General features: G+C 47.9%; 1 protein-coding gene and 1 long non-coding RNA gene across 2 annotated transcripts; both read left to right on the top strand.

The window, feature by feature from the left end:
• Positions 1–5,307: 5,307 nt before the first annotated feature.
• LOC116969006 (zinc finger protein 239-like) lies at positions 5,308–6,618 on the top strand. The gene is made up of 3 exons (XM_033015981.1): positions 5,308–5,430; positions 5,752–6,027; positions 6,280–6,618. Exons 1-3 carry the CDS (start codon positions 5,308–5,310, stop codon positions 6,616–6,618), a joined length of 738 nt encoding a protein of 245 aa, XP_032871872.1.
• A 2,656-nt stretch (positions 6,619–9,274) lies between these two features.
• Positions 9,275–17,219, top strand: LOC116969000. Its single transcript, XR_004410586.1, has 2 exons — positions 9,275–9,351; positions 17,147–17,219. It is a non-coding gene; the product is annotated as an uncharacterized LOC116969000 (long non-coding RNA).
• The last annotated feature ends 6,854 nt before the right edge of the window (positions 17,220–24,073 follow it).

The following is a 24,073-nucleotide window of genomic DNA, read 5'->3' as shown; positions in this document are numbered from 1 at the left end:
TACATTCTGTGGCAGAAAATTCCAGAGATTCACCACTCTGTGTGAAAAATGATTTTTTCATCTCAGTCTGAAAAGATTTCCCCTTTATCCTTAAACTGTGACCACTTGTTCTGGACTTCCCCAACATCGAGAACAATCTTTCTGCATCTATCCCGTCTAACCCCTGAAGAATGTTGTAAGTTTCTATAAGATCCCCCCTCAATCTTCTAAATTCTAGCAAGTACAAGCCGAGTCTATCCAGTCTTTCTTCATATGAAAGTCCTGCCATCGCAGGAATCAGTCTGGTGAACCTTCTCTGTACTACCTCTGTGGCAAGAATGTCTCCTCAGATTATGAGACCAAAACTGTACACTACTCCAGGTGTGGTCTCACCAAGTACAACTGCAGTAGAACCTCCCTGCACCTATACTCAAATCCTTTTGCTATGAATGCTAACATACCATTCGCTTTCTTCACCTGCATGCCTACTTTCAATGACTGGTGTACCATGACACCCAAGTCACGTTGCATCTCCCCTTTACCCAATCGGCCACCATTCAGGTAATAGTCTACTTTCCTGTGATGGGATGGGTTTCAAGATCCGAGCTGACCAGTGATCGACAGACCACCCCCCCCCCCCCCCTTCGAAGGCCTTCTCTTTGTCAATCCTCTCTCTTCTTCTCATTGGCGGAAGGAGTCGGGATCAATCCGGAGTCACCGATTGCTAAGCCCCAGCCGTTCCCCCTCAACTCCGAACGGTTGGATCTCGCCCTCCGCCCTTGGACGTCCGCAAGACTCCGGCTGCGGTAAACAAGGACTTTTGCTCGACAGCCCACTGGAGCCAAGTTGTATTCCAATGAAATAAATGTCTTTTGTTAAGCAAAACAAATGTAGATGGGCCCCCAAATAGTCAGTGTCAACCGGGCAGCTCCACCAGCACTGACTGCCTCTCCAGCAGTCTGTCTGTCCCTTCTGCTGTTATTATTATTTTAAGTATGTTTTTAAAAGTATGTTTCAGTGTTTCTTGGTTTGTTTTATGTGGGGAAGTGGGGGGGGGGGGGGGGGGGGAAATTGGGGTAAACTTTTTAAATCACTGACCTTGACGGAGACGCGATTTTTTCTCCGTATCATACCTCCGTCCACTCTGCGGCCTAACAACGTGGAGTGGGCGGCCTTTCCTGACGACCCGCCCGGGCTTGTAGCCGCGGGCACGCGGACTTCACCGTCGTGGAGCCCGCGATCCTGCTGCACGTGCATGCCTACTTTCAATGACTGTTGTACCATGACAACCAGGTCTCGTTGCATCTCCCCTTTTCCTAATCAGCCACCATTCAGATTATATGTCACGTGAAGCGGATGAATGAGAATGAGATAAATAAAGTGTGTTCTTTCTTCTTACAGTTAATGTAGTGGCGATCGTGATCCTATCTTGTGGAAAATGTGGCCTCTCCAGGTGTATTGCTCGCTACCGGGTTGCAATGGCAGCGCCGATTTCATGGTGGTTGCTTTCGCTATTGTTGCGGGGCACATTAATATGATCTATTCGTACGCTCTATTCTTGAACATAACTCCGGTTTGTGCGCAGACGCTGTTCTTCAAGCTTGCAAGTGTAGACTGCTCTGTTTGGCTAACGGTGGCTTGCACGTTCGATCGCTGTATAGCGATTTCTTGCCAAAACCTGCGGAATAGATACTGTACCGAGAGAACAGCGACAATAGTTATTATAGCCGTGGGCGTCCTGAGCTTTTTGAGGTGCATTCCGTTTTACTTTGTCATGAGGCCTCAAGTCATCATTGACAATGTGCCGTTTGGGTGCATCCTGGTACCTGAATACTATACTTAATTATTCTGGAAATCCCACGAGTTGATTGACAGCATCATAACGCCATTATCACCAATTTGTTTCATTCTTCTGTTTAATGGGTTCACAAGCAGGCACATAATTGCAGCAAATAAAGTCCGCAGGGGACTGCGGAACAACAATGACAATCAGAAAGATTCAGAAGTGGAGAACCGGAGAAAATCGATGATTCTGCTATTCGCTGTGTCAGCCAACTACTTGTTGCTGTGGTTCCCCTCCATGAATTGGCAAGCAGTGAATATTTTTTACAAAGACAAGTATTTGAATACGCCGATATATATCATGCAGCAATGTGCTTTTATGTTGCAGTATCTAAGTACTTGTACCAACACCTGTATCTATACACCGACACAGAAGAAGTTCAGAGAGGAGCTGAAAAAAGGCGTGAAATATGTCCTTACAGTGAACGGGCAGCTCTCCAAATGAGAAAAAACAGGAACGCAATTCGCTGAATTATCCAATCAGAGTTCTGAAATCTGTGTAGTTCCCGAAAGCTTATATTAAACACACGAGGGCCGTGATTTGATGTCGCAGAACGATGTTGTGTTCGATAAATCACTGGATTCAGATAACAGATTTGATTCACTCAGTAATTTATTTTACTACTAAATGAGGCACATACACCCACGTATCCTCGAATATCCCCTCCTAAAGCGGTGGGGGAACTTGCTGGGTCAGGCCGCATCTGTAGAGGGAAGGGAATGTAAGGCGACCACTCCCACCTGTCCTTTCCAACTTCCTCCACCCCCCACACCAAGCAGTGTGAAGAAGGGTCCTGACCTAGAATGTTGCCTGTCCATGCTCTCCAGAGGTGCAAGTTACTCCAGGAGATTGTGTCTCTTTTTGTAAACCAGCATATGCTGTTCCTTGTATCTAGACGAGGCGTGCATTTCACTCCACACTTGCGCTCGATCCTCCAAGGCCTGCTGGATCTCCCGGTTGCCAACCATTTTAACTTCCCGTTGCCCGGCCGTTCCCCCTCAACTCACAACGGTGGGATCTCGCTCTCCGCCCTTGGACGTCCGCAAGACCCCATCTGTGGTAAACAAGGACTTTTGCTCATTAACCCACTGGAGCCAAGTCGTATTCCAATGAAATAAATGTCTCTATTTGTGGAAGAAATTAAGTTTGAGGGATATTCTGGAGAGATGGCTGCAGAAAACTGCTCACCAGTTCTGATTTCACAGCATAATTAGCCGACAGTTACACTGTGAGGTAACCATTTGTTTTTGTTAGCTACTGCTATACAAAAATATATTATCTACTAGACTAAGTGGGACCCGTTGGGTCCCATGTTCACACGGGAGGGCTGGTCCCCCGACGCAATATTCCACCTCTCCACCAATTCCAATATTGGTGGCCGGTAGGGGGGCTTTCTGGAGTGCTGGTATGGGTTCTTGGCGTGGCAGCTCAGTCCCTCAAGCCTGATCTCCTGGCAGCTCACTCACGGCTGGTGGACTGGCAGTTGACTCATGACTATTCCTTGAAATTCCTTTTCAAGCAGGGTGCAAGGCCACCAAATTCAAATCCATGTTCCTACCATTTCAAGCAGGGTGCAAGGCCACCAAATTCAATGGCAATTTCTTACCACTTTGAGCAGGGTGCAAGGCCACCGAATTCAAGTGCAGTTTCCAACCACTTCAAGCAGGGTGCAAAGCCACCGAATTCAAGTGCAGTTTCCTACCACTTCAAGCAGGGTGCAAGCCACCGATTCAAGTGCAGTTTCATACCACTTCAAGCTGGATCCAAGGCCACCGAATTCAAGTGCAGTTTCCTACCACTTCAAGCAGGGTGCAAGGCCACCGATTCAAGTGCAGTTTCCAACCACTTCAAGCAGGGTGCAAGGCCACCGAATTCAAGTGCAGTTTCATACCACTTCAAGCTGGATCCAAGGCCACCAAATTCAAGTGCAGTTTCATACCACGTTCAGCAGGATGCAATGCCGCCAAATTCAAGTGCAGTTTCATTCCACTTCAAGCAGGGTGCAAGGCCACCAAATTCAAGTGCAGTTTTATTCCATTTCAAGCATGGTGCAAAGCCACCAAATTCAAATGTAGCTTCATACCATTTCATGCAGGGTGAAAACACCATAAAACCACACAAAACACCAAACTCACACTTCAGTAGACATTCAGTGTGCTCAGTTGATTCACAGCTCAGACAGAGTCGTGACCTCTCCCTCCCCATCATGCAGAGACTGAGCCACACCCACACTTCCGCGTTTTATAAACCCCCCCCCCCCCCCCACCGGAAAAGGTGTGGCTTTCATGGAGTGATTGACAAGAGAAAGATTCTCAACATTTAAAAAAAAACTAATAACACTTTTATTTTTCATTGATGGGAAGAATTCTCTGCACCTGCTCAGCGGAGGGGGACTGAGTAAGATGGCCAAATATCACAGCCGTAAGTGGTAGCGTTTTATCTGAAATCAATATACAGTGCAAACAGGAAGTAAGTGCAGTTGCAGTAGTGCCTTTTAACTTCAAGACTAAGCACCCAAGCCACCATTTGCAGTGGTGCTTTTCAACTTCAAGCCAATGCACCCACGCCACCATTTGCAGTAAGCAGTGCCTTTCAACTTCAATCCACACCCAAGCCACCATTAGCAGTAAGAGGTGCCTTTCAACTCCAAGTCAAAGCTCCCAAGCCACCATTTGCAGTAAGTAGTGCCTTTCAACGTCAAGCCAAAGCAACCAAGCCACCATTTGCAGTAATAGTGCATTTCAACTAGATGCTACAATTAGCAGTAAATAGTGCCTTTCAACTTCAAGCCAAGGCGGGCGGGCGGGAGGAATTTCAATTCTCTGGTGCTCCCACGGTTGCTCCCTCTGTCGGCGGGAGGCGGTAATGCAGCGTATCTGGTCCTCCGAGTATAATGCCCCACCTATCGGCGGGAGGCCGCACTGCAACTATCCACGTTTCCCACAGACGCTGCCCGACCCGCTGAGTGACTCCAGCATTCTGTGACGTTCTTCCCTTGATGCATGTCGCCACCAGGTGCCCCTCGGTTTTGGGGATGACGTTAAGGCGCCGGTTAGACAATAGGTGCTGGAGGAGGCCATTCGGCCCTTCGAGCCAGCACCGCCATTCAATGTGATCATGGCTGATCATCCCCAATCAGTGCCCCGTTCCTGCCTTCTCCCCATATCCCCTGAGTCCGTTATTTTTAAGAGCCCTATCTAGCTCTCTCGTGAAAGCATCCAGAGAACCTGCCTCCACCGCCCTCTGAGGCAGAGAATTCCACAGACTCACAACTCTCTGTGAGAAAAATTCTTTCCTCGTCTCCGTTCTAAATGGCTTACTCCTTATTGTTAAACTATGTGGCCCCTGGATCTGGACTCCCCCAACATCGGGAACATGTTTCCTGCCTCTAGTGTGTCCAAGCCCTTAACAATCTTATATGTTTCAATGAGATATCCTTCTAAACTCCAGAGTATACAAGCCCATCTGCTCTATTTTCTCAGCATATGATAGTCCCGCCATCCCGCGTGCGTGTGGCAGAAGTCACGGCGCAGGGCGGGTGGGGGTACATCAACGCGCAGGGCGGCTGGCTGCCGGACGTGTGGTCGGGCAGCTCGATGCGGTGCCTGGTGAACAGCGCCCTCAGGTTGGCCAGACCCCCCCCTTTTCCCACTTGCTTCCTCAACCCCACTCCCCTATTTCCTCCCTGCCCCCGCCCCTCACTTCCACCGACCTCATCCCCCTACCCCACCATCCTCATCCCCCTTCCTCGCCATCTCTCCCCTCCTTCACCTCACTTCTTTCCACCCCCCCCCCCCCCTTCTCCCCCCCCCCCCCCCCCCTCACTCCCCTCACCCCCCTGCCCTTCTACCCCCTTCAAGCATTAATAATGTTGATGCATTAATAATGTCCTGTTTGGACAGCTGACCCTTTGTGTTCTCCTCCTGCAGGGTTTAGAAGCCGTTGCTGAGGAAGACCACATGATGGGGCACAACAAGGAGAAGCGTTATGAGTGCGACGTGTGTGGCAAGGCCTGGCAGCACCCGAGCCAGCTGGAGAGCCACCAGCGGGTGCACACGGGCGAGAAGCCCTATGGCTGTTCCACCTGCGGCATGAGCTTTGGCTGGTTGTCGGGACGGCGGGAGCACTGGCGGGTGCACAGCAGTGAGCGGCCCTTCACCTGCTCCGACTGCGAAAAAGGCTACAAGTCGTCCAAGGACCTGAAGGTACAGAGGCGCGTGCACACCGGGGAGCGCCCATACACTTGCAGCGACTGCGGCAAGGGCTTCACCTAGTCTTACCACCTGCTGAAGCACCAGCGCACCCACACCGGCGAGCGGCCCTTCACCTGCGCCCTATGCGGCAAGGGCTTCTCATGCTCTACCAGGATGCTATCCCACCAGAGGGTGCACACCGTCGACCGTCCCTTCACCTGCTCCGACTGCGGCAAAGGCTTCAAGTCGTCCATAAACCTGAAGGTGCACAGGCGCCTGCACACCGGCGAACGGCCCTACACCTGCGCACAGTGCGGCAAGGGCTTCACCTGCTCCACCAGGCTGCTCTCCCACCAGCAGGTGCACTCCGGCGACCGTCCCGTCCCCAGCCCGGTGTGTGGAGAGCACTTTACCATGGCCTCGCACACCCTGTCTCACCACGTGCACACCAGTGGCCAGCCCTACGACTGCCCGTACTGTGGTGAGGCGTTTGACAGCTCGCGGGGGTTGCGGCAGCACCGGCGGGCCCACGCCGGCGACCATCTGCTCCCACAGCGGCAAACGTTTCAAGAGCGCACGTGGGCTGCGGGAGCACCAATGTGAGAAGCCCTGTGGCTGCTCCACCTGCGGCAAGAGTTTTGTCTTTATTTCGGGGCTGCGGGAGCACCGGCTGGTGCACAGCAGTGAGCGGCCCTTCACCTGCTCCGACTGCGACAAAAGCTTTGTGTTGCGGCAGCACCGGCGGGCCCACGCCGGTGGGCGGCTGCTCCCACTGCGTCAAGCGTTTCAAGAGCGCACTGTGGGAGCCCCAGCGGATGCACACCGGAGAGAGACCCTTTGTGTGCGCTGAGTGTGGCAAGGGTTTCACCCGCATGTCCAGCCTGTGGCAGCACAGGCATACACACAGCACTGAGCTTCCCTTCCCCTGCATGTCCTGTGGTAAGGGCTTCACCCGCCTTGACCACCTGCTGGAGCGTCAACCATACCTGCTCCCCACAGACGCTACCTGTCCCGAGGAGTTACTACAGCATTCTGTGTCCTCTTTTGTAAACCAGTTCCTGCAGTTCCTTTAAAAAAAAAAACATTCTGGTTAACCATCTCTGCACCTTCACCAAAGCCTCCACATCAGTCCTGCAGTGGAGTGACCAGAACTGTATGCAATACTCCAAATGCTACCTGACTAATGTCCCTTAAAGCTGTACATATGCATTCCTCTCTCCTTATCTCACATCGTTTTATCTGCTTAATTTCCATCGTTCTGTCACCTACTACACTCTGCTCATCATCCCCTCATCTGTTAACATAGTGTCAGTCTGAAGAAGGGTCCCGTCCCAAACTTTCACCTATCCATGTTCTCCACATGTGCTGCCTGACCCGCTGAGTTACTCCAGTACTCTGTGAAATGTCACATTTCCATGTTCTTCACAGATGCTGCCTGACTTGCTGAGTTACTCCAGCACTCTGTGAAATGTCACCTATCCATGTTCTACACAGGTTCTGCCTGACACGCTGAGTTAATGCAGCACTCTGTGAAACGTCACCTATCCATGTTCTCCACAGATTCTGCCTGACTCGCTGAGTTAATGCAACACTTTATGTTAAAGTCATAAAGTGAAACAGTGTGGAAACAGGACCTTCGGCCCAACTTGCGCACATTGACCAACATGTCCTAGCTACACTAGTCCCACCTGCCTGCGTTTGGCCCATATCCCTCCAAACTTGTCATATCCATGTATCTGTCAATAACTGTTTCTTAAACGCTGGGATAGTCCCAGCCTCAAATACCTCCTCTGGCAGCTTGGTCCATACACCCGCCACCACTGTGTTGAAAAGTTACCCCTCAGATTGCTATTATATCTTTTCCCCTTCACCTTAAACCCATGTCCTCTGGTCCTCGATTCCCCTACTCTGGGCAAGAGATTCCGTGCATCTAACTAACTTTTGTTCTATGCAAGATTCCAGCATCTGCAGTTTCTTGTATCTCTCTCACCTATATCAACCTATCACTTCTGAAGAAGGGTCTCAATCTGAAACACCACCCATTCCTTGTCTCTGGAGATGCTGCCTGTCCCGCTGAGTTACTCCAGCATTTTGTATCCACCTATCACTTTTCAGGCTTTGTCCAGACCCCATCTCTCTTTTCCAACCAAGTCCTGGAGTCTGTCCCGACCCCATCTCTTTTTTCAAGCTTTCTCACCCGACTCCCATCAGTCCAAAGAAGGGCACAAACCTGACACGTCGCCTGTCCATTCCCTCCAGAGTGCCGGTAGAACTCAGCAGGTCAACCATCCGTGGTGGGAAATGAATAGAGAAGTGTTCCTAATTTAAGCCCTCCTTGGCCCTGTCGAGAATGCGGTGTCCATTCATAGAAACATAGAAAATAAGTGCAGGAGTAGGCTATTCGACCTTTCGATTCAATATGATCATGGCTGAACATCCAACTCAGTATCTTGTACCTGCTTTCTCTCCATACTCCCTGATCCCTTTAGCCACAAGGGCCACATCTATCCCTCTTAAATATAGCCAATGACTGGCCTCAACTACATTCTGTGGCAGAAAATTCCAGAGATTCACCACTCTGTGTGAAAAATGATTTTTTCATCTCAGTCTGAAAAGATTTCCCCTTTATCCTTAAACTGTGACCACTTGTTCTGGACTTCCCCAACATCGAGAACAATCTTTCTGCATCTATCCCGTCTAACCCCTGAAGAATGTTGTAAGTTTCTATAAGATCCCCCCTCAATCTTCTAAATTCTAGCGAGTGCAAGCCAAATCTATCCAGTCTTTCTTCATATGAAAGTCCTGCCATCCCAGGAATCAGTCTGGTGAACCTTCTCTGTACTCCCTCTATGGCAAGAATGTCTTTCCTCAGATTATGAGACCAAAACTGTACACAATACTCCAGGTGTGGTCTCACCAAGACCCTGTACAACTGCAGTAGAACCTCCCTGCTCCTATACTCAAATCCTTTTGCTATGAATGCTAACATACCATTCGCTTTCTTCACCTGCATGCTTACTTTCAATGACTGGTGTACCATGACACCCAAGTCACGTTGCATCTCCCCTTTACCCAATCGGCCACCATTCAGGTAATAGTCTACTTTCCTGTGATGGGATGGGTTTCAAGATCCGAGCTGACCAGTGATCGACAGACCACCCCCCCCTCCCCCCTTCGAAGGCCTTCTCTTTGTCAATCCTCTCTCTTCTTCTCATTGGCGGAAGGAGTCGGGATCAATCCGGAGTCACCGATTGCTAAGCCCCAGCCGTTCCCCCTCAACTCCGAACGGTTGGATCTCGCCCTCCGCCCTTGGACGTCCGCAAGACTCCGGCTGCGGTAAACAAGGACTTTTGCTCGACAGCCCACTGGAGCCAAGTTGTATTCCAATGAAATAAATGTCTTTTGTTAAGCAAAACAAATGTAGATGGGCCCCCAAATAGTCAGTGTCAACCGGGCAGCTCCACCAGCACTGACTGCCTCTCCAGCAGTCTGTCTGTCCCTTCTGCTGTTATTATTATTTTAAGTATGTTTTTAAAAGTATGTTTCAGTGTTTCTTGGTTTGTTTTATGTGGGGAAGTGGGGGGGGGGGGGGGGGGGGGGGAATTGGGGTAAACTTTTTAAATCACTGACCTTGACGGAGACGCGATTTTTTCTCCGTATCATACCTCGGTCCACTCTGCGGCCTAACAACGTGGAGTGGGCGGCCTTTCCTGACGACCCGCCCGGGCTTGTAGCCGCGGGCACGCGGACTTCACCGTCGTGGAGCCCGCGATCCTGCTGCACGTGCATGCCTACTTTCAATGACTGTTGTACCATGACAACCAGGTCTCGTTGCATCTCCCCTTTTCCTAATCAGCCACCATTCAGATTATATGTCACGTGAAGCTGATGAATGAGAATGAGATAAATAAAGTGTGTTCTTTCTTCTTACAGTTAATGTAGTGGCGATCGTGATCCTATCTTGTGGAAAATGTGGCCTCTCCAGGTGTATTGCTCGCTACCGGGTTGCAATGGCAGCGCCGATTTCATGGTGGTTGCTTTCGCTATTGTTGCGGGGCACATTAATATGATCTATTCGTACGCTCTATTCTTGAACATAACTCCGGTTTGTGCGCAGACGCTGTTCTTCAAGCTTGCAAGTGTAGACTGCTCTGTTTGGCTAACGGTGGCTTGCACGTTCGATCGCTGTATAGCGATTTCTTGCCAAAACCTGCGGAATAGATACTGTACCGAGAGAACAGCGACAATAGTTATTATAGCCGTGGGCGTCCTGAGCTTTTTGAGGTGCATTCCGTTTTACTTTGTCATGAGGCCTCAAGTCATCATTGACAATGTGCCGTTTGGGTGCATCCTGGTACCTGAATACTATACTTAATTATTCTGGAAATCCCACGAGTTGATTGACAGCATCATAACGCCATTATCACCAATTTGTTTCATTCTTCTGTTTAATGGGTTCACAAGCAGGCACATAATTGCAGCAAATAAAGTCCGCAGGGGACTGCGGAACAACAATGACAATCAGAAAGATTCAGAAGTGGAGAACCGGAGAAAATCGATGATTCTGCTATTCGCTGTGTCAGCCAACTACTTGTTGCTGTGGTTCCCCTCCATGAATTGGCAAGCAGTGAATATTTTTTACAAAGACAAGTATTTGAATACGCCGATATATATCATGCAGCAATGTGCTTTTATGTTGCAGTATCTAAGTACTTGTACCAACACCTGTATCTATACACCGACACAGAAGAAGTTCAGAGAGGAGCTGAAAAAAGGCGTGAAATATGTCCTTACAGTGAACGGGCAGCTCTCCAAATGAGAAAAAACAGGAACGCAATTCGCTGAATTATCCAATCAGAGTTCTGAAATCTGTGTAGTTCCCGAAAGCTTATATTAAACACACGAGGGCCGTGATTTGATGTCGCAGAACGATGTTGTGTTCGATAAATCACTGGATTCAGATAACAGATTTGATTCACTCAGTAATTTATTTTACTACTAAATGAGGCACATACACCCACGTATCCTCGAATATCCCCTCTAAAGCGGTGGGGGAACTTGCTGGGTCAGGCCGCATCTGTAGAGGGAAGGGAATGTAAGGCGACCACTCCCACCTGTCCTTTCCAACTTCCTCCACCCCCCACACCAAGCAGTGTGAAGAAGGGTCCTGACCTAGAATGTTGCCTGTCCATGCTCTCCAGAGGTGCAAGTTACTCCAGGAGATTGTGTCTCTTTTTGTAAACCAGCATATGCTGTTCCTTGTATCTAGACGAGGCGTGCATTTCACTCCACACTTGCGCTCGATCCTCCAAGGCCTGCTGGATCTCCCGGTTGCCAACCATTTTAACTTCCCGTTGCCCGGCCGTTCCCCCTCAACTCACAACGGTGGGATCTCGCTCTCCGCCCTTGGACGTCCGCAAGACCCCATCTGTGGTAAACAAGGACTTTTGCTCATTAACCCACTGGAGCCAAGTCGTATTCCAATGAAATAAATGTCTCTATTTGTGGAAGAAATTAAGTTTGAGGGATATTCTGGAGAGATGGCTGCAGAAAACTGCTCACCAGTTCTGATTTCACAGCATAATTAGCCGACAGTTACACTGTGAGGTAACCATTTGTTTTTGTTAGCTACTGCTATACAAAAATATATTATCTACTAGACTAAGTGGGACCCGTTGGGTCCCATGTTCACACGGGAGGGCTGGTCCCCCGACGCAATATTCCACCTCTCCACCAATTCCAATATTGGTGGCCGGTAGGGGGGCTTTCTGGAGTGCTGGTATGGGTTCTTGGCGTGGCAGCTCAGTCCCTCAAGCCTGATCTCCTGGCAGCTCACTCACGGCTGGTGGACTGGCAGTTGACTCATGACTATTCCTTGAAATTCCTTTTCAAGCAGGGTGCAAGGCCACCAAATTCAAATCCATGTTCCTACCATTTCAAGCAGGGTGCAAGGCCACCAAATTCAATGGCAATTTCTTACCACTTTGAGCAGGGTGCAAGGCCACCGAATTCAAGTGCAGTTTCCAACCACTTCAAGCAGGGTGCAAAGCCACCGAATTCAAGTGCAGTTTCCTACCACTTCAAGCAGGGTGCAAGCCACCGATTCAAGTGCAGTTTCATACCACTTCAATCTGGATCCAAGGCCACCGAATTCAAGTGCAGTTTCCTACCACTTCAAGCAGGGTGCAAGGCCACCGATTCAAGTGCAGTTTCCAACCACTTCAAGCAGGGTGCAAGGCCACCGAATTCAAGTGCAGTTTCATACCACTTCAAGCTGGATCCAAGGCCACCAAATTCAAGTGCAGTTTCATACCACGTTCAGCAGGATGCAATGCCGCCAAATTCAAGTGCAGTTTCATTCCACTTCAAGCAGGGTGCAAGGCCACCAAATTCAAGTGCAGTTTTATTCCATTTCAAGCATGGTGCAAAGCCACCAAATTCAAATGTAGCTTCATACCATTTCATGCAGGGTGAAAACACCATAAAACCACACAAAACACCAAACTCACACTTCAGTAGACATTCAGTGTGTTCAGTTGATTCACAGCTCAGACAGAGTCGTGACCTCTCCCTCCCCATCATGCAGAGACTGAGCCACACCCACACTTCCGCGTTTTATAACCCCCCCCCCCCCCCCACCGGAAAAGGTGTGGCTTTCATGGAGTGATTGACAAGAGAAAGATTCTCAACATTTAAAAAAAAACTAATAACACTTTTATTTTTCATTGATGGGAAGAATTCTCTGCACCTGCTCAGCGGAGGGGGACTGAGTAAGATGGCCAAATATCACAGCCGTAAGTGGTAGCGTTTTATCTGAAATCAATATACAGTGCAAACAGGAAGTAAGTGCAGTTGCAGTAGTGCCTTTTAACTTCAAGACTAAGCACCCAAGCCACCATTTGCAGTGGTGCTTTTCAACTTCAAGCCAATGCACCCACGCCACCATTTGCAGTAAGCAGTGCCTTTCAACTTCAATCCACACCCAAGCCACCATTAGCAGTAAGAGGTGCCTTTCAACTCCAAGTCAAAGCTCCCAAGCCACCATTTGCAGTAAGTAGTGCCTTTCAACGTCAAGCCAAAGCAACCAAGCCACCATTTGCAGTAATAGTGCATTTCAACTAGATGCTACAATTAGCAGTAAATAGTGCCTTTCAACTTCAAGCCAATGCACCCAAGCCACCATTCGCAGTGTAGTGCCTGTCAACCTCATGCCATCATTTGCAGTAAATAGTGCCTTTCAACTTCAAGCCAAAGCACCCAAGCCACCATTTGCAGTAAGAAGTGCCTTTCAACTTCAAACCAAAGCTCCCAAGCCACTACTTGCAGTAAGCAGTGCCTTTCAACTTCATGCCACCATTTGCAGTGCCTTTCAACTTAATGCCAAAGCACCCAAGCTACAATTTGCAGTAAGTAGTGCCTTTCAACTTAAAGCCAAAGAACCCGCCACCATTTGCAGTAAGTAGTACCTGTCAACCTCATTCCACCAATTGCAGTAAGTAGTGCCTTTCAACTTCAAGCCAAAGCACCCAAGCCACTATTTGCAGTAAGTAGTGCCATTTCTAGTTCAAGCCAAAGCTCCAAAGCCACCATTTGCAGTAAGTAGTGCCTTTAAACTTCAAGCCAAAGCAACCAAGCCACCATTTGCAGTAAGTAGTGCCTTTCAACTTCATGCCACCATTTGCAGTTAGTGGTGTCTTTCAACTTCAAGCCACACCCAAGCTACCATTTGCAGTGTAGTGCCTTTCAACTTCAAGCCAAAGCAACCAAGCCACCATTTGCAGTAATAGTGCCTTTCAACTTCAAGCCAAAGCTCCCAAGCCTCCATTTGCAGTAAGTAGTGCCTTTCAACTTCAAGCCAAAGCACCCAAGCCACCATTTGCAGTAAGTAGTGCCTTTCAACTTCAAACCAAAGCTCCCAAGCCACTACTTGCAGTACGCAGCGCCTTTCAACTTCATGCTACCATTTGCAGTGCCTTTCAACTTAATGCCAAAGCACCCAAGCTACAATTTGCAGTAAGTAGTGCCTTTCAACTTAAAGCCAAAGCACCCGCCACCATTTGCTGTAAGTAGTACCTGTCAACCTCATGCCACCAATTGCAGTAAGTAGTGCCTTTCAACTTCAAGCCAAAGCAACCAAGCCACCATTTGCAGTAATAGCGCCTTTCAACTTCAAGCCAAAGTTCCCAAGCCACCATTTGCAGTAAGTAGTACCTTTCAACTTCAAGTCAAAGCTCCCAAGCCACCATTTGCAGTAAGTAGTGCCTTTCAACTTCAAGCCAAAGCAACCAAGCCACCATTTGCAGTTAGTAGTGCCTTTCAACTTCATGCCACCATTTGCAGTAAGTGGTGACTTTCAACTTCAAGCCACACGCAAGCCACACCCAAGCCACCATTTGCAGTAAGTAGTGCCTTTCAACTTCAAGCCAAAGCAACCAAGCCACCATTTGCAGTAATAGTGCCTTTCAACTTCAAGTCAAAGCTCCCAAGCCACCCTTTTCAGTAAGTAGTGCATTTCAACTTCAAGACAAAGCAACCAAGCCACCATTTGTAGTAATAGTGCCTTTCAACTTCAAACCAAAGCTCTCAAGCCACCATTTGCAGTAAGTAGTGCCTTTCAACTTCATGCCACCATTTGCAGTACGTAGGTGCCTTTCAATTTCAAGCCACTCTCAGGCCACTATTTGCAGTAAGAAGTGCCTTTCAACTTCAAGCCAAGCACCCAAACAACCATTTGCAGGCAGTGCCTTTTTACTTCAAACAAACCATATTTTCATTTTCAAACCACATTAAGGGGACTCACAGTTATGTAGACATTTGTTCAGTGTTATTCAGAGAGACGTGACCCTTGGCTTCATCCATATTGAAGAGACTTAGTGAGGCACACCACTTCCTGGTTTTATAGTCCCTCCCCCTCCCTCCGGCAGGGGCAGCAGAGAGAATGGTGATTTTTATTTAAACATTAATATCTCTCTGATTTGTCATCGTTGGGAAAAATCCTCTGCACCTTTAAGGCGGAGGCGGGCTCTGAGCGAGGTGGCCAAAAATGACGGCCGTAGGTGGCGGCGTTCTATCGGAAATCGCAGCACAGTGGGCCAAAAGCGGTCAAGATCAGAGTTTAGTAATATAGACTACATGGGTACCATTTATTTCATTAGTCATAGTAGACTTGTTTTGTGATCTATAGTGTGTCTAAATGTATGTTTTAATGTTTCTTGGAATGTTTGATGGGGGGGGGGGGGAGGAAATCGGGCCCAAACCGTTTTCAGTTACTTACCGTGACAGAGATGCAACTTTTTTCCGTGTCACATCTTCGACCCCCTCGCGGCCTAACAACTAGATTGTTGCGGCCTTTCCAGACCGGAGACCATCCTGGAGCTTCAAGCAGCAGGCGCTGCGCGGAATTTAACATTGCGGAGCTGATCCACTATGGTGGATCATGTTTATGTGAAATTATATTGTGGATTGTGTTATTTTTACTCATATGGCCGTATGGTAACTCAAATATCACTGTACCCTAAGTGGGGCATGTGACAATAAATATGAACATGAACTTGTACTATGTTTACTTATTTTGTTGTGCTGCAGCAAGTAAGAATTTCATTGTTCTATCTGGGACATATGACAATAAAACAATAGACAATAGACAATAGACAATAGGTGCAGGAGTAGACCATTTAGCCCTTCGAGCAAGCACCGCCATTCAATGTGATCATGACTGATCATCCTCAATCAGTACCCCGTTCCTGCCTTCTCCCCATATCCTCTGACTCGGCTATTTTTAAGAGCCCTATCTGGCTCACTCTTGAAAGCATCCAGAGAACCTGCCGCCACCGCCCTCTGAGGCAGGGAATTCCACAGACTCACCACTCTGTGAGAAAAAGTGTTTCCTCGTCTCCGTTCTAAATGGCCTACTCCTTAGTCTTAACCTGTGGCCCCTGGTGCTGGACTCCCCCAACATCAGGAACATGTTTCCTGCCTCTAGTGTTTCCAAGCCCTTACCAATCTTATATGTTTCAATGAGAACGCCTCTCATCCTTCTAAACTCCAGAGTGTACAAGCCCAGCTGCTCCATTCTCTCAGCATATTACAGTCCCGCCATCCCGGGAATTAACCTTGTAAACCTACGCCGCACTCCCTCAATAGCAAGAATGTCCTTCGTCAAATTAGGGGACCAAAACTGCACACAATACTCCAGGTGCGGTCTCACTAGGGCTCTGTGCAACTGCAGAAGGATCTCTTTGCTCCTATGTTCGATTCCTCTTGTTATGAAGGCCAACACGCCATTCACTTTCATTCTTGACCCTTGACTCTTGACTCTGCTGATCCCGAAACAACTCCCATTCCGTCTCTCCTGAGATGTGGCCCGAGTTACTCCTCCACATTGTGTCTATCTACGGTTTAAACCAGCGTCCACAGTCCCTTCCTGCATGCATTGATCAGCCACTGGTGGGCAAAGGGGTTGGAACCTAAGATGCCTGGACAGTGCCATGGACAAGACAGGTTTATAGGGGAGAAAGGGCCAAAAGTGGGTGGGCCATTGGAACCTTCTCAAGATTCGAAGGGCCAGACACGAACAAGATGGCCGCTGTCAAACCCCTCACCAAGATGGCCACCATCAACCAGCGCAACAGACGTCGACCCCTCACCAAGATGGCCACCGTCAAACCCTTCACCAAGATGGCCGCCGTCAAACCCCTGAAGAATGGTCCTGACTCAAAACGTCGTCTGTCCATTCCCTCTAAAGCGGTGGAGGAATTCGCTGGGTCAGGCCGCATCTGCAGAGGGAAGGGAATCTAAGGTGACCACTGCCACCTCTCCTTTCCAACTTCCTCCACCCCCCACACCAAGCAGTGTGAAGAAGGGTCCTGACCTAGAATGTTGCCTGTCCATGCTCTCCAGAGGTGCAAGTTACTCCAGGAGATTGTGTCTCTTTTTGTAAACCAGCATCTGCTGTTCCCTGTATCTAGACTAGGCGTGCATTTCACGCCACACTTGTGCTCGATCCTCCAAGGCCTGCTGGATCTCCCGGTTGCCAACCATTTTAACTTCCCGTTGCCCGGCCGTTCCCCCTCAACTCCGAACGATGGGATCTCGCTCTTCGCCCTTGGACGTCCGCACGACTCCATATGAGGTAAACAAGGACTTTTGCTCGTTAACCCACTGGAGCCAAGTCGTATTCCAATGAAATAAATGTCTCTATTTGTGGAAGAAATTAATTTAGAGGGATATTCTGGAGAGAGGGCTGCAGAAAACTGCTCACCAATTCTGATTTCACAGCAGCATAACCCCTCACCAAGATGGCCGCCGTCAACCAGCGCAACAGACGTCGACCCCTCACCAAGATGGCCACTGTCAAACTCCTCATCAAGATGGCCGCCGGCTGCAGCACAATCAGCGGCGCCGACCTCATCAAGATGGCCGCCCCGGTCTGGATAAAAATCGCGGTGGAGAAGCGGCAGTTGGTGACGGAAGGAAAAAGGGAGCAGGAGGAGCCCGAGGGCGGGGGGATGGGGTGGAGACAGCTCGGGGGTTGAGGAAGGGGAGGAGACAGCAAGGGCTAGCAAAACTGGGAGAATTCAACGTTCATGCCACCCGTAAGCAAGCAACACAGGCGGAATATGAGGTGCTGTTCCTCCAATTTCTGGCGTTGCTCACTCTGGCAATGGAGGAGACCCAGGACAGAGAGGTCGGATTGGGAATGGGAGGGGGAGTTGAAGTACTGAGCCACCGGGAGTTCAGGTAGGTTATTGCGGACTGAGCGGAGGTGTTCGGCGAAACGATCGCCCAACCTCCGCCTAGTCTCCCCGATGTAAATCAGCTGACATCTAGAGCAGCGGATGTAGTAGATGAGGTTGGAGGAGATACAGATGAACCATTGTCGCACCTGGAACGACTGCTTGGGTCCTTGAATGGAGTCGAGGCGGGAGGTGAAGGGACAGGTGTTGCATTTCTTGCGGTTGCAACGGAAAGTGCCCGGGGAGGGGGTGGTACGGGAGGGAAGGGAAGAATTGACAAGGGAGTTGCGGAGGTCTTTGCGGAAGGCAGACATAGGGGGAGATGGGAAGATGTGGCGAGTGATGGGGTCACGTTGGAGGTGGCGGAAATGGCGGAGGATTATTTGTTGTATTTGCCGGCTGGTGGGGTGAAAGATGAGGAATAGAGGAACTCTGCCCTTGTTGCGAGTGCGGGGATGGGGAGAGACAGCAGTGTTGCGGGGTATGGATGAGACCCTGGTGCGAGCCTCATCTATGGTGGCGGAGGGGAATTCCCTGAAGAACGAGGACATTTCCGATGCCCTGGTGTGGAACGTCTCATCCTGGGAGCAGATGCGGCGTAGGCGGAGGAATTGGGAGTTGGGGATGGAGTCTTTACAGGGAGCAGGGTGAGAAGACGTGTAGTCCAGATAGCCATGTCTGTCCCCTGCGATGGAGATGGTGAGGTCAAGGAATGGTAGGGAAGTGTCGGAAATGGTCCAGGTGTATTGGAGTGCCGGATGGAAGTTGGTGGTGAAGTGGATGAAGTCAGTCAGTTGTGTGTGGGTGCAGGAGGTGGCCCCAAAGCAGTCGTCAATGTAACGGAGGTAGAGGTCGGGGATTCAGATTCAGATTCAGAATCAATTTTAATTGTCATTGTCAGTGTACAATACAGAGACAACGAAATGCATTAATGGGGCCCTGGTACGTATTGAACATGGATTGTTCAACGTAGCCGACAAAGAGGCAGGCGTAGCTGGGGCCCATGCGTGTGCCCATAGCTATGCCTTGGAGGAAATGGGAGGAGTCAAACGTAAAGTTGTTGAGGGTGAGGACCAACTCCGCTAGGCGGAGGAGGGTGTCAGTGGCTGGGTGTAGGTTGCTCCTCTGGTCGAGGAAGAACCGGAGGGCTTTGAGACCATCCTGGTGGGGGATGGAGGTGTAGAGTGACTGGACATCCATGGTGAAGATGAGGGGGCGAGGGACTAGAAAATGGAATGCGCGGAGGCGGCGGAAAGTGTCTGAAGTGTCTAGAACATAGGTGGGAAGGGATTTGACCAAGGGGGATAGTCCCTTAAATCAGCAGCGGAATAAGCGAAATAAACCCGTAAATCTGGGGGAGAGAAACAGAGAGAGCTGAGGTCAATCTCCACATAAACTGCATCTGGTGGAATAAACCCGGTAAATCTGGGGGAGAGAGTAGCAATGTTACAAAATTTTGAGATTTTAAAAATCAAGTCTGCAATTTTTCTCACCAGATAAAGCACAAAAATAATTTGACACCTAATTCACTTTCATATCTTCAGTATTAAAAAAGTTATGACCATTTACATTCTCGGAAATTAGCATCTTGTTCCCTATTGCTTTTCCATTGACTTAACACAAAAGCTGTGATCGAGGACAGTGAAATGGCCATAACTTTCTTAAAAATTAAGAGAACTGAAATACATTTTCATTTATTATAGATTGAGGCATTCTGAAACAAATAGGAAACAATCTTACTTGGATGACCTGAAATTAAAGCATATAATTAGTTAGTTACCCAATTGTAGCTAATTACAAACTTCAATTACTAGATCTAAACATCTATCCATTTCTTAAGAAAAGATTAACATTTTTAAATAGCCTAAGTGTCCAAATAACATTCACAAAGAATTCACAATAAAACATGATTTTAAAATCTCATTTACATTAATTTATAGGCCAACTGGAAGGAAGGTAGTGTTCAATTGCTGTAAATTAATGCCCATTTAAATCAGCTTTCGAATGGGATCCTGTGGAACTCTGTGGAACGCGCTGGTTTAGAACGTTCCCATTGCGGTAAATTTGTGCCCCATATGCCCAGAAAAATACTGCGGGATTTAATGGGGCTACTCGCAACATAAAACTTTGTATACAGGGATCTTAAGAAGCCCTTTTTAATGTAAAAGTAAACAACCTACCTTCCGTTGTCCCCTGTATGAGATCCGTCCCGTTGTCGGCGGTCGCGGGTTTAGAGGATAATTTTTAGCCTACTATAACAATTAAATTAACCAATTAAGTTTAGAAATAGCCGCAGCGAATGAACCTGGCAGCGATTCTTCGTCAGCAACTAAGTAGGCTGAACAACCTCGATTTGAATAGCCTAGAGAAAACCGCGTTTTAAATCCGCCCCCCTCTCAACGGCACCAAAATCACGCACACGGGCTGGGACAGACCTGCAGCCCCGCTGAAGGTAGGTTTTGCAACATACCTAAAGTAAAGTAAAGTAAAAGTAAAGTAGCCTTTATTGTCATTCAGACCTTGCGGTCTGAACGAAATGTTGTTGCCTTGCAGTCCTACATATAGTAAAAAATGGCAAAAACACACACAAAAAAACACAAATTAACATCCACCACAGTGAGGTGAATACTGCTCACTGTGATGGAAGGCAAAAGTCGTAAGTTTTTGTCTCTTTCCTTCTTATTCTCCCTCTGCGCCGAGGCGATCCAGGCTTCGGATGTTGTGACCCCGCCGGGCGATGGTAAGTAATGTCAGTCCCGCGGCTGAATCCAAGCTCCGCGAACGGGCCAGTTCAGCTCCGCGGCCCGGGGTGGTCGAAGCCGCCGAAGCTGCGGCCCTCCAGTCCAGAGGACACAGCTGTTGTCGCGGGAGCTCCGCAGAACAGGACACCAACCTGCGAGCTCCCGACGATGTCGTCCACCGGGCCCGCGGCCGGTCCTCCGAGGCCGGATCGCTGCTGCTGCTGCCGCTGCCCGCTCCGAGGTCTGGTGGCTGCTGCCGCAGTCGCTTCCCGCTCCGGGGTCGGGTCGCCGCAGCCGCTGCCTGCGCCGAGTTCGGGTCGCCACTGCTGCTGCCCGCTCCGGGGTTGGGTCGCCACTGCCGCTGCCCGCACCGGGGTCGGGTCGCCACTGCCGCTGCCCGCTCCGGGGTCGGGTCGCCACTGCTGCTGCTCCGAGGCCGCCAGCTCCACTATTAGTAGCAATGTTACAACATTTTGAGATTTTAAAAATCAAGTCTGTCATTTATCCCATCAGGTAAAGCATAAAAATAAGTTTAATTCGACACATAATTCACTTTCATATCTCAAGTATTTAAAAAGTTATGGCCATTTTCATACTGGGAAATTAGCATCTTGTTCCCTATTGATTTTCTATGGACATAACAAAAAAGCTGTGATCGTGAACAGTCAAAAGCCCATAACTTTCTTAAAAATTAAGAGAACTGAATGAAATTTTCAGTTATCATAGATTGAAGCATTCTGAAACAAATATAAAATAATCTTACTTGGATGACCTGAAATTAAAGCATATAATTAGTTAGTTACCTAACTGTAGCTAATTTCAGACTTCAATTACTAGATCTAAACATCTATCCATTTCTTAATAAATGATTAACATTTTTAAATAGCCTAAATGTCCAAATAATATTCACAAATAATTCACAATAAAACATGATTTTAAAATCTCATTTACATTAATTTATAGACCAAATGGAAAGAATTTAGTGTTCAATTGCTGTAAATAAATGCCCATTTAAATCAGCTTTCCAGTGGGTCCCTGTGAACGCGCTGGTTTAGAACCTTCACATTGCGGTAGATTTGTGCCCCCAAATGCCCAGAAAAATACTGCGGGATATAATGGGCCCAAAATGAGCTTCTCGCAATATTAAACTTTGTATAAAGGGATCTTTAGAAGCCCTTTTTAATGTAAAAATATACAGCATACCTTCATATATTTGCTTTATGAGACCCTGCGGTTGCTGGTGGTCGCGGGTTTAGAGATTGATTTTTAAACTACTATAACTATTATACGAGGCCTTTAAAACTAATAATAGCTTTTGCGACGGGGTCTTTCAGCGAATTTTCGTTAATAATTAACTAGGCTGAACATCTTCGATTTGAACAGCTTAGAAAAAATCGCGTTTTAAACCCGCCCCCCTCTAAACGGCGCCAAAATCGCGCACACCCGCAGCGACAGATTTTCAGCGACGCTTCAGGTAGGCTTTGCAACATACCTACTATTAGGCCTCGGCGCAGGCGGAGACGGAGACGGGGGACACGACAAGAGAAGTCGCATCCCCCCGAAATAAGAGACCAAAACCATGTTTACTCCCCCCCACCCACACACATACACAATAAACCAAAAATGAACTCAAACAGGACAAAAGAACAACACAAAAAAGAAAAAAAATAGACGGACTGCAGGCGAGCCGCAGCTGCTAAGGCAGCGCCGCCATCTTGGAGAGAGAGAGAGAGCTGAGGTCAATCTCCACATAAACTACACGTCTGGGGGATAATCCCGGTAAATAATATAAACTCACCATCTGGAGCAGCGTCCTGAGATAAAAAGCGTTATAACCATCTCCCTCTCTCTGGCTCCCCCCCCACCCCCTCTGTAAATAATCAATAATCACAAAATAAACAACAGGTCTGGGTGATTAAAGCCGGTCTGGAGGAGACCTGAGGTAAATAACGTTATAAATCCCCAGGGGAGTGAAATAAACCCAGTCTGGGGGGGACACTGAGGTAAATCACCACATAAACTACACGTAATTGTAATAATATAAATATACATAAATAATATAAACTCGCCGTCTGGAGCAGCGTCCTGAGATAAAACACGTTATAAACATCTCCCTTTCTCCCCCCCCCCCCTGTAAATAGCCAATAAATCACCAAATAAACTACACGTCTGGGGGAGTAAACCCGGTCTGCTTGGAGACCTGAGGTAAATAACATTATAACCCCACAGGGGAGTGAAATAAACCCGGTATGGGGGGGAAAGCGGAGGTAAATAATGGCATAAATCAGCAGTGGAGCAAAATGAACCCGGTCTGGGGGGAAAACTGAGATAAATAATGTCTTAAGAAGTGTCTCGACTCAAAACGTCACCTATTCCTTCGATCCATAGATGCTGCCTCAGCACCCGCTGAGTTTCTCCAGCATTTTAGTAAACCTTCGATTTTTCCAACATCTGCAGTTCTTTCTTAAACATAAATAATGTTACAAATCAGCAGGGGAGCGAAATAAACACGGTCTGGGGGTGGGAGAACTGAGGTAAATAACTTTATAAACCCATAGGGGAGCGAAATAAACCGGGCTATGGAATCGGACCCAAAACATCCGGCCCCGACCCCCAGGTATAATAATCATTCTAAATCTGCCGTAATGACATTACACAAGATGGCATTTCATAAGTACTACATGACTCATCAGGCTGCCCTTCAAGCCCATGTCCTTAAAGTTTTGAGTCTACTGGTTGTAGCTATGCTAATTTATTGTTTATTCTTGAAAAAAAAACATAATTCATTTTGCTAAAATAAAAAAATATATAGAAATGACAAAATAAAAATTCCATTGAATTAAATAAAAATTATAAAAGCATTATTCCAAAATTTATTAAACTAAGGCCACAGGTAAGAGCTAAATGGCTAAATTATCAAAAATAATCTTGTGCAATAGAAATTAAAAATAAATGCATAGGTCAGTTACAAAAGATCATAAATTTATTAATAACTTGTCCTTAGGAACGGAATTGCTTCTGCCAGATCCTCATTCATTGAAGCCCTTAAATCTGTTTCATTTATTTTCAGTGTGGGGAACAGTCTTTTCACGTGGACCTGAGTGGGTGGTATGGTTGTTACTGTCATAGCTGCAAATGTTACTATTTTTGGATAAGTAGGTATCACGAGGAATTATAAACCTGTTTGCCTGATATCGGTGGTGGAGACGATAGATGTTGGAGTCAATTATTAAAGAAGTAATAATGGCAAATTTGGATAGCAGTAAAATAATCGATCCAAGTCAGCATGGGTTTATGAAGGGAAATCCTGCTTGACTAATCTTCTGGAATTTTTTGAGGATGTGACAAGTAAAATAGATGAAGGAGAGCCAGCGGGTGTAGTGTGTCTGGACTTTCAGAAAGCCTCTGATTAGGCCCACACAGGAGATTAAGGAGAAAAATTAGAGCACATGGTATTGGAGGTAGGGCATTGACATGGATAGAGAATTGGTTGGCAGACAGGAAACAAAACGTAGGAATAAACGGGTCTCTGGCAGGCAGTGGCGAGTGGAATGGCGCAAAGTTTGGTGCTAGGGCCGCAAC

Source organism: Amblyraja radiata (genome assembly GCF_010909765.2).
Source record: "Amblyraja radiata isolate CabotCenter1 chromosome 42 unlocalized genomic scaffold, sAmbRad1.1.pri SUPER_42_unloc_1, whole genome shotgun sequence".
NCBI classification, from domain to species: domain Eukaryota; kingdom Metazoa; phylum Chordata; class Chondrichthyes; order Rajiformes; family Rajidae; genus Amblyraja; species Amblyraja radiata.
This window is presented reverse-complemented; position numbering and strand designations above follow the sequence as displayed.